This window comes from Pantherophis guttatus, chromosome 7, assembly GCF_059756535.1.
Source record: "Pantherophis guttatus breed Tessera chromosome 7, ASM5975653v1, whole genome shotgun sequence".
In the NCBI taxonomy this organism is placed as follows: domain Eukaryota; kingdom Metazoa; phylum Chordata; class Lepidosauria; order Squamata; family Colubridae; genus Pantherophis; species Pantherophis guttatus.
Window position 1 is genome coordinate 31,674,473 of NC_142069.1, and position 16,020 is coordinate 31,690,492.

At 36.0% G+C, this 16,020-nt stretch overlaps 1 protein-coding gene across 1 annotated transcript in view; it reads left to right on the forward strand.

Moving 5' to 3' along the window:
* GRAP2 (GRB2 related adaptor protein 2) overlaps positions 1-16,020 on the forward strand; it is a 66,133-nt gene that overhangs the window by 41,264 nt on the left and 8,849 nt on the right. Inside the window, exons 4-5 of the mRNA XM_034403151.3 lie at positions 314-433; positions 4,928-5,114. Of these exons, the coding sequence (XP_034259042.1) occupies positions 314-433; positions 4,928-5,114 (307 nt within the window). The remainder of the gene's footprint in view (positions 1-313; positions 434-4,927; positions 5,115-16,020) is intronic.

Genomic DNA, 16,020 nt, shown 5'->3' on the forward strand with positions numbered 1-16,020 from the left:
TTTTCATATAGACTTAATTTTCTTCTAATAACGATATATATTCAGAGGGATGGGTATGGCACATTTCCTTTTTTGCATTCTGAATGGCAAAAACACTTTGAATTTTGACAGGAGCTCCCATTATTTTGTGCTGGATTGGTAGAAACAAATTAGAAAGGGATGATAATGATGGTGGTGGTGGTGGCTGATGATTGTGTTGTTTCAGAATGAATTTTAAGGCATTCTTATCCTTGTATATTTTAAAAATCTGGCTTAATCTCTCTCTCAGATTGATTTTCCATTATAGTTACTTATGATGTGTTGCTTTTGACAGCTGGTTCCAAGAGAAAGTATCCCGCCACATGGCTGAGACGATGCTCAGGGATAAAGGAGTTGGTGCTTTCATAGTCCGAGCTAGTCAGAACTCCCCAGGAGATTTCTCTATCTCTGTCAGGTAAGTTTCCTCCTCTCTTTCTCCCATATGGGAAACATGGACATTGGGAAGCAGAGGACTTTATTTTATAGTTATCTTAAAACAAGTGTTATGTTCCATGTGTGCAAAAGCCATTTGTTAATTTCAAGGTATGCTCAGTATCATCATAATGCCTCCGGATGACCTGCAACAGTTGTTTTTTCAATCTAGCTTTTAAAATATATTAATCTTCCAGTTTGGAAAAGGCTGTTTACAAAATTTACTAATAAAATCCAATACATTTTAATTGAGTAGTAAGTATGCGTTACTTATTGAGAAGTAAATCACTCAATGGAGTTTCCCTTAAGTAAAGATATATAGGATTTTACCAAAAATACCAAAAGCAGATACAAAACAGTCCTAAATCAGAAAAACAGTTCAAAACAAACAGGTGGGAAGCTGTTACAAATATTTTAAAACTAAATCTTTCCATGAATTTACCTGCATTAATCTATTGCAGACAATGTAATATAGATTCTATTCAATTTGTTATATTAAATATATATAGTGATTTAACTTTTATTCCTTTATTGCAAGAAACATCCTGTATTGGCAGGATACTCTCTCATTTGCCAGAGGCAGAATGCAATTTTTAGGTGGAGATTAAACACAGACTAGGAAAATGAACATTACATTGCATGTAAAATAATTTACAAGAACCAGTTTGGTGTAGTGGTTAAGGCAACCAGACTAGAAACTGGGAGACTCTGAATTCTAGTGCTGCCTTAGGCATGAAACCATTTTTTTCCAGGAGAATATGGGTGACAGTGGAAAGCCACTTCTGATAAACATTGCCAAGAAAACTGTAAGGACTAGTCCAGGTGGCCTCCAGGAGTTAAAAACTGACTTGAAGGCACAAACCCAGTAGTAATAGTAATAAAAATTCACTAAGACCATTCACAAAGCATGAGTAATTGTATCACAAACATTCTAGGTTGGTACCTGTAGAGGAATAAAAAGCTATTATCTAAACTCACACTTTCGAAAATGCCAGAAAGTAGTTTTTCACTGTCAAAATGACTGAGTAAATAATTTATCAGTGGCAATACTGTAATGTTATTAATTCAGATTTATACATGATCACAGTGCTTACTTCTGGGGCTATCACATCAGGACTACAAAAATCCAAACAACCACCAGATGACTGTGAAAATGTCTTTGTTCCCATTTAGTGAGTGTCCAGATTTTTGCAGTCCAAATTTAGTAGCCTTATTATTTCAAATAGATAGAGCTTGATAAAGTAGATTTACCCCTGTCTTTGTGAAACCAGTGGGGTGGAAATTACCTATACGTATTTCAGACTGGAACAGCTGAAAGGCCCAACAAGGAAAATTTGAGAGAATGGAGATTCTTTACATCAAGCAAATACTGCCCAATAATTCCATATTTAAGTAGGTGCTTGACTGAATTATGTTTATGGATGGTTTGAAGCTGCGGAACTTTATTATTTTTACAAATATCTCAAGGTAGAGAACATATCGAACACACCTTCCTCCTATTTTCTCCACAACATGAGTTGGGCTGAGAGAGTGTGTGACAGGCCCAAAGCCACCCAGCTGACTTTCATGGCTGAGGCAGGTCTTAAAATCACTGTCTCCCACTTTCTGGCCTGGTGCCTTAACCACTAGACTGGCTGATGCCCTGCTATGTTATGCAAGTGTCAGTCAAAAAATATATATAAAGGAACAACAAAAAGGAAGAAGCTATCATCATGGTTTCATAAACTTATGAGATGGAACTTCCAGGATTTCAGACAGAACATTTTTTTCATGAACTAAGTTTTAAAGTCTTTCAAATGTTCCCAAACATGATCAATAATACTGTGAAGCAATTATTTTTCCTTCCATAAAGGACTTTTCTTATATAAAGATAAAATGCACAGAAACAAGGGCATGCTTCCAAGTCTAAAAAGATGATGTGCATTCTATAATGTTATTTATTTCTACTTAATATGATGTTTGAACCTACCCATTCAACCTGTATGAAGCTCAAGCTACTATAACTTTTTAAAATCATAGTTAAAAAACAAAAGCATCTTAGCATCATTACAAAGTCAAATAATTAAATTCTCATGTGGAAGCAGAGGGCTACTGTAACCCAGCTGCAAAAATCAATATGACCACAAAATGGCAACAGAAATTATCATTTTTTCAGAGTCTAATTCTTTTCTGCCATCTAGTGGTCGTCTAGATTTCTGTTGTCCAAATCTTACCCAAATAACTTGCTATAAATTTGTATAAGATTTAATTAAGGAAATGGAATGAATGGTCAAATAATTTTAGGCAACATTTTTGGAAGTGGTTTATCATGGCTGCTTCTTAGGGCTGAGAGTGTGACCTGAGGCCATTCAGCTGCCTTTGTACCTAAGGCACACTAGAATTCAGATCGCCCCAGTCATCGTACAGAGTTTTACTTACTACAGAAAAATGAAGAATAAATGAAGTTCCCACAAAAATAATGAGTATTTCCCTCAAATATAAACAAAAATGAACAAAAATGGTGCATCTGGTAGACTCCCAACTTTCTTTTTTTTAATTATTATTTTTATAACACAATATAACAGTACAAGACATACAACATTTATAAACGCACTCTCTTTTCAGCTATTGCATGGTGATCTTCTTTGTTATTCACAATTTCCCCTTCTTTCTCTTTATATTATTCTGCTTTACTACTTCTCCCCGACATTTTAATTACTATATATATACAATATATTTCTCTCATTCATATCTATTTCCTATTTTTTATACTTTAACCTCTCCTTTCTGTCTTTTTTAACATTCCTATTTTTCCCCCTAATTTTCTTCTTCATTTTCCTTCCCTCCAACCACTTATACCACTTGTGCCAAGTCCTATTGTATTCTGTATCCTCTTTTTCTTTAAGTTCTTTTGTCAGTTTATCCATCTTGGCACATTCCAATATTTTTTTTATTAACTCATCTTCAGATAGTACATTTTCTTTCTTCCAATTCTGGACTCCCAACTTTCATTCCCCACATACTTTCATAGTGGACTAGACTGAACAATCAGATCTTGACTGCTGTCCTAAAGCTTAAGAAGACAGGAGCAGACTGGATCTTCAAGGGAAACAATTCCAAAGAATGGGGGCAGCACTCTAGAATGACTATTTTCAAGACCATGTCAGATAATGATTGGATAAACAACATCCAAACTGTCAGTCTGAGGGAGATAGGTGGTTAAGAAGTGTGGGATATAAATAAATAAAAATTACCTGAGTGGGGAACACAACTTCATTCAAAGTCAAAAATTGTATTTCCTTGGGATTGTTAGGTCTATAAATCCAAAGTTACTCCTTCTTGGAAGGATTCAGTAAAAATGTGTTCTGCTCTGTCTAAACCAATTCAATGCACCTGGCATGAGGGCAAGATGTATAGCTGGGTATCATCACTCATGCTAAATAGCAATAGCACTTAGACTTATATACCACTTCAGTCAAGGGTGGGTTCTACTTACCTCCACTACCGGTTAGCAACAGGAGCACGGTGTACGCTTTTGCGCATGCGCAGAAGCTTCTGTATATGTGCAGATTGTTCATGATGACATCTGGGCAGGTGGGCAGAGCCTCCCGCCACCGTTACTACCAGTTCGCAAGAACCTGACCGAACCGGGAGCAACCCACCACTGACTTCAGTGCTTTACAGCCCTCTTTAAGCGGTTTTAGAGAATCCGCATATTGTCCCCAACAACCTGGGTCCTCATTTTACCCACCTTGGAAAGATGGAAGGCTGAGTCAACCTTGAGCCTAATGAGATTCGAACTGTCGAACTGCTGGCAGCCAGCAGCCAGCAGAAATAGCCTGTAGTACTGCATTCTAACCACTGCGCTACCACAGCTCTAATGGATGATTTCCCCAAGTGGTTTCATATAGATGATAAAGAGGAATGGAGAGAGTAGAGAGCCATGAGGTGCTGAACAAAATAGAGTCTTCTGAGCAGATCTTTCCTCTCTACCCGACATCAATTGAGGAGTTGACTATCACCTTTAAGATCCTAACTAGCTTAGATCTCAGTTACCTGAGAAAATGTCTTTTTTGTATATAACCTCATCTCTCATTAATCCATCTCCGGAATCAGACCCACCAGCTCCTCTAGTGGTGACTTGAGATTGGACCTTCCCAGTCATCATCCCCAGATTGTGGAATATTCGGTGTGAAGATATTAGGCTTCTACAGACCTTTCTTTTCTACTAGGCTTTCAATAATTTAATCATCAATAACTTTAATACATTTAATGAATTTAAAACGTTAAAACATAAACCATCTGGACCCATTTATGAAGAATGATATAGAATAATAATTATATGTATTTTTATATGTATTTTCACAAATAATTCAAATAATGTTTTTCATCTAAAGCATGCCAATTTGTAAAAGTTAATACAGAGTACAAATAGAATAATGCAACTTTAAAATTAGATTGGATTGCCAAATGTTTTGTATTCTCCCTTGGTATTCAGGCATGAAGAGGATGTCCAGCATTTTAAAGTGATGAAGGACACAAACAGCAATTATTTTCTATGGAGTGAAAAGTTTCAGTCACTAAACAAACTTGTGGAGTATTACAAGAATGTCTCCATCTCCAAAAACAAACAGATTTTTCTGAGAGAAGAAACCAAGAAAGGATCACAAGTAAATCTTAGAGAGGTCAGTTTTTATGATAGAGTAGAAGGAAAAAAATGTAATTCAGTAAGGTTTGTAAGCCAGTAAGGTGACTTTTGCCATGAAATTAGCCACCCCATCAACTTTTTCCATTGTTGTTTCTAGTGGTTCTTCCTCTTTTCCTCAATTTTTTATAGAAGCCTTAACACAGGGCTCCCCAGTGGCATTAAATTAAATGACACTTGGACTGTGGCATTCAGTTTTGGACACCACAATACAAAAAAAGATGATGAGACTCTAGAAAGAATTCAGAGAAGAGCAACAAAGATGTTTAGGGGACTGGAGGCTAAAACATATGATGAGCAGTTCTGTCTAGTCTAACAAAGAGAAAAACTAGGCCAGGTATGATACCAATCTTCCAGTACTTGAAGAACTGTCACAGTGAAGAGGGGGTCAGCCTATTCTCCAAAGCACCTGAGGATAGGACAAGAAGTAACAGATGGAAGCTTAAAAAGAGAAATCCAACCTAGAATTAAAGAGAAATTTCCTGAGAGTGAGAACAATTAATCAGTGGAACAGCTTGCCTCCAGAAGTTGTGGGTGCTCCATCATTGGAGGTTTTTAAGAAGAGATTGGACAGTCATTTGTCCAGAACAGTATATGATCTCCTGTTCAAGCAGAGGGTTGGACTAGAAGATCTCCAGGATCCCTTCCAACTCTGGTATTCTGTATACTTATGTGAAGCAATGGATTGTAGGAGGTTCCAAAAATGATGCATTAATACCAATTACAGGAACCATGTGGTTACAGCTATTTGAAAAAAAGGCAAATGATATGTCAGGTTATTTTGTTAACTATTTGAGTGAAACAAACAACAAATTCAGACTCCCTTTGGCAGCAGAATACAGAAACATTCAGTGGCAATAATAAGCAAAACAAAATATCACAAAATCCAAAAGGGAAAATGCTGTTTCATAGACCTATGTGTTGTTATGACCTCTTTGGTCAGCCAGCATTGACTGGGACCTATGACAACCTAGAAATAGAGATCTAAAGAAAACCCACACAGAGAGGCCAATACCTGCTGTGACTCCCACCAATCATATCAGGACATTTCCTCACAGGGCAGAAAACATCCCCACTCCAGGGAGACCCAAAAGAAGGAAAACAGGCACCTAAGGACAGCTCTTAAAACCTGTGGGTATCCAAATTGGGTCTTTATTAAATCAGTGTCTGGATTCAATATAAAATGGCAGACAGAGCTGGTACTCAGAGTCAAAAGAATAATCTGGTCATTCTTTACACAGCTAGTGTATCAGAGATGCTAAAATAGATATTTGGAAAACATCACATAGCAGTGTTTTTCAAGCCTACCAACACATTGAGACAGAAGCTTATCCACCCTAAAGAGTGAACACGAAAACATAAGAAGAGTAATGATATGTATACAATCCAGCACAGTGAGTTCTACATTGGAGAAACCAAGCAGCCTTTACCCAAGAGGATGGCCTGGAACAGGAGAAGCAACACCACAAGATCAGAATCAAAACGGTACACCTTCATTTAGAAGACAAAGGATACTCTTTTGAGGACAATAATGTTCACATTTTGGATAGGGAAGATAGTTGGTTTGAGAGAGAATTGGAGAAATCTTCTTATGCCAAAGTGGAAAATCTTTCCCTCGACAGAGGTGGAGGCCTCAGATACAACCTGTCCCCCATTTTTTATGCTGCACTTTCATCAGTTCCAGGAAGATTAAGACATCTTCGCAGGCTCACCAGATTCACCACACTTAATGACCCACCTAGGGTAAAGGATTTAGGAGTTGGTACATTTACATCCCAATGACTCTTTGCCTATTCACCTATTGAGCCTATCCATATTAGGTGAAAAATGAAATCTCCCTGAAAGACATATATAGGGCCACCCCCAACCAATTTGCTCAGGCTGAAGAAGCTACTTAAATGAGCAGTGAATTGTTTTGAACCAATAAGAAAAGAAATCCAGTTGTCATAACTCAACTTCCAGATTTCCTACTTGCTATTCTTTCCCTCTAAGAAAAAGGGCCTTGACCAGAGGTGGGTTTCAGCAGGTTCTGACCAGTTCTGGAGAACCGGTAGCGGAAATTTTGAGTAGTTCGGAGAATCGGTAGTAAAAATTCTGACTGGCCCCACCCCCATCTATTCTCTGCCTCCCAAGTCCCACCTGATCAGGAGGAAATGTGGATTTTGCAGTAACCTTCCGCTGGATTGGGGATGGAATGGAGATTTTACGATATCCTTCCCCTGGAGTGGGATGGGAATGGAGATTTTACGGTATCCTTCCCCTGCCACGCCCACCAAGCCATGCCACGCCCACCAAGCCACACCCACAGAACCGATAGTAAAAAATGTTGAACCCACCACTGGCCTTGACCATCCAAATTGCATTGCTGGCAATAACGGGGAAATGAAACAATCCTATAATGCAAACTCCTTGTCTTGTAGTATAAAGGCATGTGACTAGAGGTTTTAAGCCTTCCTTTCCCATTTTGGGAGACAGATCATTTTGATAAGAGATGAACTAAACCAGAACTACATTATTTATAAACAATAAGAATCCTTTTTAATTTTAAAAATAAAAAATGCAAACTTTCATTGTTTAACAAGTTGGATCTGGTTTGATGAAATCAACTGTCAGTGTAATGCACTATGTTGATCACAAGATGTCATTCTTCTGTTCTCTGTTTTCTTTTTTTTAATGATGATAATTAATCTCCAAGTTAGACAGAAGTTTGTTTGGATTTGGCATTTTTTCCTAGGATCTGGTTTAGGCATTTGATGTTGTTAAAGCTATTGTCACAAGATGTAAGATGTTCCAAATAAGGCTGACTTTTGCAATTGATTGATGATGATTTTGTCAATGCCAACAGTGTTCAAGTCTTGTCTAGATGTTTTGGGATTTTACTATTGGCATTAACTTTGCTTAATTTTGCCACAGTTGTTTTATATCTATTTGCAGGTCTTTGTATTTTGTGATTTTCTCCCGTTCTTTCTCTTCTATTCTGCTGTTTCCAGGTATTGCCATGTCCACTATCTAGACGTCTTGTCTTTCTTATCAACAATGTTAAAACTGTGATGTTATTTTCTGTTTGAAGTCTAAAGTCCCAGAGCATCTTAACTTCTTCATTTTATATTACTTTGTCTATTTTGTAGTCCCACTAGTTCTTGCTTTCAACCAAACGTTATTTGACACAAGATGGGCAGCAAATAAATTTAATAATAGCACTTAATACTAGCAATAGCACTTAGACTTATATGGCAATTCAACCGTGCTTTAAAGCCCTCTCTAAGTGGTTTACAGAGTCAGTATATTGCTCCCAACAATCTGGGTCCCATTTTACCAACCTCAGAAGGATGGAAGACTGAGTCAACCTTGAGCCGCTGAGAATCAAACTGCCAAACTGCTGGCAGCTGGCAGTCAGCAGAAGTATCCTGAAGTAATGCATTCGAACCACCGTGCTACCACAGCTCTATAAATAATAAATAAATATTTCTTGCAGATATTCCAATGCACAATTGTTGCTATGTCGTCATGCCATCGTTTGTAGTCATTCTGTGTGATCTTGCAACAGCAGACTAGACTTCTTCGGTTTCTTTGAAGATACAGTATTTGCTATCTTTTGCTATCTACTCGAGTCTGGCTTTGTTCTTAAGGCTTGGTCTTGTGCAGCCCCCCTGAATTAGCCCCACTGTCTCTTTCTTCAACTTTCCTGCTCTTAGCCATTGCCAGCTTGTTGCTATCTGCTTTGCATGTGAGTTTTATTTGTGTGTTCCCCCTGTAATACTTTGTCTTTATTATTTGTTCACAACAATGTGAAGTCACAGCTGCCAATTCTTTAGCTGGTGTTGGCCGTCATCTGTACTGAGTCGTTTCCAAGAACTTAGAATGTCATAATAATGTATCACTGTTGTATATGTGCAGATCCAAGCAGTGTAACCTTCTGCAATTGACAGATGAAAATTTTGAAAATGCACAGACTCTATAAGTGTCATCCAAGATTTTTTCGGTGTGCAAGTATGTCAGTAACTGCTGGAATTGCCATGGCCAGTTTATACCATAATCTTTCAGTTTCAATTTCCAGATCTTGAAAAAATATTTTGTGATCTTCTCCAATTGTTTATTTTCCATTCTACTATCTCTTGGAAATTGCTACATCAATTATCCATATTTTCATCTTTCCACCAATTAAATCTGGGGGGGGGGAGAACCCGCAATATTTTAACCTACTCGTTGTCAATTACTTTTTCCACTCTGTGTTCCCATCAATAATTCATTACTGGCACATGATAATTTTTACAGATATTCCAGTGAAACATTCTGTCAACTGTGTTATGTAGCTGTTTATAATCAGTTTGTGCAATCTTCTTGCACAAGCTGAGTTTATGATCTGTTTCTTCTTTGCACACTCTGCACACACTGCACTTTGAATTATTTTCCATTCTGACCTTGATTGCATTGGTACAAATAGCTTGCTCTTGAGCAGTTAAAATCAAGGTTTCAATTTCAGAACATCTATATAAAAGAAAAGCGAGATTTTATTAGCATTTTTTGGTAGCCAAGATTCGTTTTCTTCAAAATCAATAAAAATGGAATCATACCAATGACAAAGAAGGGTGATAATAAATCACTCTGGAAGAGTGTTGATAAACCCATACTTTTTGTTTCCAATAATTCTGTCTTCCACTGCTTCATTATTTTTCCATAAACATCCTTAATGTTTGTACAGATGCCAGTTTCCAAACATTTGATGATTCAACTATGTGAAATGAATCAAATGCCATTTTATAGTCAATACAGAGCAAAAGCCAGTTAAACTGGGTTGGGTTTTTTTTGTTTTTGCCTTTTGTAATTCTCCAATATCATTTTATTAATCAGAAGTTGATCATTTGTACCTCTGCTTTTTCTTTTATTTCTTTTATGTTCCGCCTGAAGTATGTTATTTTCTCCTAAATAATATTGGATGTTGTCTGTTATTATCCCTATGAGTAATTTAAACATTGTAGGCAAGCATGTTATTGACCTATCATTTCCCTTTTGCCGAGTCTTTTTGAATCAAATAAGTTTTGCCAGATAAGTTATTAACCACTTGTTGATGTTTCCTTTATGCAAGGCTTCATTAAGCTATTTAGCTATAATTGAATGTAAGCTACTCAGATGTTTGGGTCAAAAGCAATGCAATTAATCATTTCCAGGATATATCCAGTTTTTAATCAGTTTCACTTAATGTTTAACCATTTCTGCTATTATTGTTAGGTTTTCCATTTGAATTTTACTAAATTTATCTTCACATTTTTTCTCCATCCAGCATTTTTATTATAGTCTTTTTGAGTTTCACGTGGATTTTGGATTGTTTCCTTTTTCTTTGGTTTTCCACTTTCAGAATTTCTTTTGCCATTTATACTTCAGTAGAATCATCTCTGGTTTAATTAAATAGCTGATTTTGCTTAAATTGAATGATCCATGCCTCATCGCATTCAATTTTTCCCTGCTATTGCTGTTATTTGTTGCTTTTGCTTTCCAAAGCTTCTTCAATTTTTCTGATGCTAAGTCAATATTTTATATTAGGCTTGTCTTAATCATTACATTCTTCAATTTTAGTTCTTTTGTGTTCTTTAAATTACTCACATCTGATCTTAATTTCTGTATCTTGGACTCCAGTCTGATCTTCCACTTTGAGATTGAACATGATTTTGGTTTTGGTGTTCTAATTCTGATACCCAGTTCTTCTATAACCACCACAGTTGTACAGCTGGCAAGCTGGTTGGTCTGTTCAATATATGTTTTTTTAATCCTTGCATGCACTTAATTCATATCCTTTATTACTGCTGTCAGTTCTTTTGGGGACACGATTTTCAATGCTGGCAATCTTTGTCTTTCTGCTAGTAATTCTGCATGTGCCATAATTTTCTCTTTTAACTCTTCTCAAGGTATCCATTCAGTTTAGAATAACAGAGTTGGAAAGGGATCTTGGAGGTCAGTGCTGGCCTGTATGGATTGTGTGGTTATTAATTCTCTTAGTTATTGTTTCTGTAGTTCATATAATTTTTTTTTCTTTATATTAGCAATTATTTTTATCTGAGTTTCTTCTGCTGTTGCACTATTTTTGAAGGGAATTCCATTTTCACCATTTTTCTGAATCTCTTCCAGTTCTGCATCCCAGAATATTTTATTCCTGGTGATGAATCACCTTTGATCTGTTTATTAATGTTCAGTGATATTTGAGTCTGGACAAATGTGACTCTTGCTGACCAAGGTGATGACTGATCCAGTATAAGATTCTTTTCTGTTTTCTTGCCATATTAAATGGGCTGATGGATACATTTAGTCTGATTCTTCCATTAAGACTTGTCTGGCATGAATGACCCTTCTAGTAGAATACTGTCAACGTAGCTCTCAATCTTATGACAGCATCACAAGCCCCTCTCTTATTATTGTATTAAAAGAAGAAAATACTAAGATCTTCTGGAACATATCCGATGTATCCTTCCAGGCTGTTATAAAGCATATACTTACTGGATAGAGATGTAAGAATAATGGATTTTTGCCTATACTGCTAACAGTTTAAAATTTAAAGTACATTCAGCCTAAAATATTTACTGATTTCTTAGGAGACAGCCTGGACCCCAAAATAATATTTTCTGCTTCTTTTCCTGAACCTCCCAAACTTTTGGGGGTAATTCCAACCAGAATGGTCGAAGAGATGTTTGTATTTAAACATTTATTTGCAATCATAGGTTTTAGCAAAAATTGAGATGTTGGACACATACAGAGAGAAAGATCTTTCCCAGCTAGGCATAATAATATTTTGCTCCATTTATCTGAAATTCTGCTTCTAATTTTTAAAGAACATCACATGTTCTCTATTACAGTGAGATACTGGGAGAATCTTACCACAGCTGAGCCCAAAATTTATGTTGTTATTGAGAAATTTGTTAAGCAAGTTTTGCCCCCTTTTACAACTTTTCTTGCCACATTTGTTAAGTGAATCACTGCAGTTGTTAAATTAGAAACATGATTATTAATTGAATCTGGTTTTCCCATTGGATTTGCTTGTCAGAAGTTCAGTTCTCAAAAGAGGATCACATGACTCTGGGACACTGCAACTGTCATATATTTGACTCAGTTGTCAAGCATCTGAATGTAAATCACATGACCATGGGCATGCTACAATGGCCATAAGTGTGAAAAATGATTATAAGTCACTTTTTTTCAGTGTGGTTGTAACTTAGAATGGTCACTAAACGAACTGTTGTAAGTCGAGGACTACCTGTAAATGCATATTTATTCAGACTTAGACTCTTGCATTTAGACTGGCTGGGCGGCTGCAGTATTATAATTCAGGCTGACTATTTAAGCCATGATTGGGGCAGAAAAAGTATGTTATGAGAGCTTATATCAAATAGTATCAGATTCAAGTCCATGAAATATTCTTTGAATTTATGTTCAACTACTGTTAGATATGTTTGTCAGAAATACAAACCAACTATTTATACTATTTGAACAGTTTGAAAGAGAGCCTGGGGCTGGTTGTAGGACAGATGCAGGAGTATAATCTAAACTGTCTAGATTATTTGTATGTATTCTTTCCATACAACAGAATGTCTTAAAATAGCTACAGAACGAAGGTGTAAGACAAAGATTAATTGCTCTAGCAGGTCTGTCAAACTGAAGCCCGCAGCCCGGATAAGTCACACACAGGCTACCTCCACCCCAGCTCCACAAAGGCAAAAAACATCACGATACGTCATGATTTGGCCCGTGATGCAATCGAGTTTAATATCCATGCTCTAGAGCTATAGTAAGCAGATTGCGTCAAATCACCATTTCATGCTGATAATTTCTGGTCCAATCCTTCGTACCTCTTGTTAGAAAACTCAGGCAGTTGATGATGGGAAACACATGTGTCTGAGCACTGGAAAACCATTGTCACAGTAAACAATACCAGCCAGATACACAGCTTGACTTCATATATGGGAAGGCAACTTTCTGTGTTCCTGGGGAGTTGCTTTGCCATTCCATTCCACTAGTAAGTAGTTGAAGATCTCAAGTCATTCTCAGGAAGAAGTTTCAGGGACTATACAGATTGACAAAACACAACTTCGATTCTCTGGGTGGAACAAAACTGAATTTTAAAAAAAAATTGTAGGTTAATGTTAGTTCCTTTAATTAGACTGCTTCAAAGGAAAGATGGGATAGATAAAATGAATAAATGAGTGCAATTATTTATTTGTGTTGAGTATGAAAGATTAAAAAAAAAAAACCCCAGGGAAACCAATGTGATGTAGCAGGATTATGCAAGATGGGAACTTTCAGCAAAATAAAAGGGAAGGAAGTCACATATACTATATGACAGAAGAGAGTAAAGGAACATAGTGATTCATAAATACATTAAAAGAATAATGGAATGCTGCAATTGACCTTTAGAAAAAAGGGTTTCTGCTCTTTATCTTAACATACAAAGTATACTTCCACCTGTAAAAAAAATCATAGTGGAAGACATCATTTGTATTTATTCATAAAGCAATCCACCTAAATATACAAAGAAAGATTTGAGGTTTGCAACAAAAGCGTGTGTTTCAGCATACTGATACCTAAAGCATAAAAGGAAAACGAAAATAGGTTATTTTGGAAAGATTCCAGATTATTATTTTAGCTCATGCTAGAAAGACTGGTTCCAGTCATTCAATGAAGTAAATAAGTTTACCCAGGACACAACTCTTTTTTTAAAAAGAAAAAGAAAAAAAAAGAAAGTCCTAGGAGAGAATCCAATATAAATTAGAATGCATATTCTGAATTCTGCTTTAATGCTTTGTTCTCTTTCTTAGTACCTTTTTATTACAAAGAAAAGAAATTATTCAGTGTTTTAGACATAAAATCTCTGTGGTTTTGAATTATTTACCAGCATTATAAAAATCCCTTTTTTAGTAATTAGCCATGAACTTATATTCATATAAATGGATGCCAACAGGTTTAAGCACCAAAGTGAAATCAGGCATAAAACATGACTGAAAGGCTTATAAAGCTAAAGAAATCCAAATGAACAAAAAGTTGGGATCTTCAATTCCATTATTTGCAGAATGGCATAAAGTGTACCCTGTTTCCCCCAAAATAAGACATCCCCTGATAATAAGCCCAATTGGGCTTTTAAGCTCATGGCAATAAGGCCAAGCGCTTATTTCAGAGTTCAAAAAAAATATAAGACAGGGTCTTATTTTCGGGAAAACACGGTAGGAATTTGTAGAGCTCAGTTTGTAAGATTAACAGAGATGTCTAAACATAAAGTGCATGAGCTTAGAAAAAAACAGCTTCTGGGATTGTGCTGGAAAGAGCATGATTTAAAAGAAAATAACGCAACCATTACACAATGTGTTTTGAGACATGTTTCCCTTTTATATGGACATTGCAGCAAGTTGCTACATGAAATAATAAGTAGTTCCTTTTTAATTAAAAAAGCAATTCATAAATATATGTGCTATGAATACACAAATATTTGATTTTAAAGATAAAAGAGTTATGCAACTCTGTAAGCAGATACTTTTTTGTAATATATGCAGTTCAGTTGGAACTGAAGATTTTTATTGCTGCTTTGGTAAACCTCACTGCTTGCTGTCAATTTCAGATGATAGTAATGTAGGGTTACCATATTTGAGTAGCAAAACTCCAGATGGCCTCTAGATGGAAATAAAAATAAACAACCTTTCTGTTGCCAAAACTAATGATCATTTCAATTCTTGCAACCCAGATAAAAAAGTTTTAACAAATGGATTCACAATATTTCACAATACAGCTGTCAAGTGTGGGAAATCACACAGGCAGTTCAAGTTAATATATAGGTTTATTGCAAGCTTAAGCTTTTTACAAGAATCTAAACTACTAACAGTCAAAGCAAATTGGGGGTAGATAAGAGTCAACAGAATTCAAGCTGGGCTGGGTTTAGATCTCTTGTGGGTGCAAAAGGACTCAAGACTGATGATCCATTTGACCCCTCCTCCTTCCATGGGCTCAGCCTGGTCATTTCCTAAAACAGCTTTCCAAATTATTTTAGGGCAGGCTTCAAATGACATGAGTATATTCTGTGTGATGTAATATGTAATATGAATAAAGATTCTAGTCAATTAGTATTTAAGTAACTTTTCATCTTTATGTAAAGCAGAGGTTTAAAAAATGATCCCTCTGTGTGTGTCTGTGTGTGATCCTTGCAAATGAAAATATTATATATAAATATTATATAAATATATTTATTATATTTATTTAAAAGGGCACAAGCTGGTAATTTGAGCACAAAGAAGAATCCAGGAAGGTTTTCTTTTTTTTAGCAAAGTAAAAACAATGTTCTTAAATGAAACAAGAAAGCTACCAATAGTTAAAGAGCAATTCATCAAGCCATAATGTAGAACAGGAAATGGGGTAGAAGAATAACATAAAGAAAGGAGGGGAAAAGATCAGCAGGTAAAGTAGTAGAAGGGAAATCCTTTATGATTTGTCAAATGCTATCCTCCAGACAGGGATATATTCAGTTGCAAGTACTACCATCCAATATTTGCTATAAATATTGAATTTTCTTCAAAGAATCTTATTTATCTTCAGCTTCCTTTTATACTCTGAAGCCAAATTTGCCCATGATTTCCAGATGTTATTTTAATTCCAGCTTTAGCATTCTAGAATTAGTGTGACTATTTATTTAAATACTTGTGGGCAAGGTTCTCATGTCATCACAGAATTAATTTCTATTCCCTTAGCATGTGTAGTTAGAGTATAGACATGGATCACTGTCATTTTGATTTTCTTGCCTTTGACTCAGACTGAGATCTTGCTATCATTTTTTATTGTAACCTAAACAAATATCAATAATAATGACAGCTACTCCAGTGTCACTCTCATTTTTCTTGTTTGCAGTGGATATATTGTTC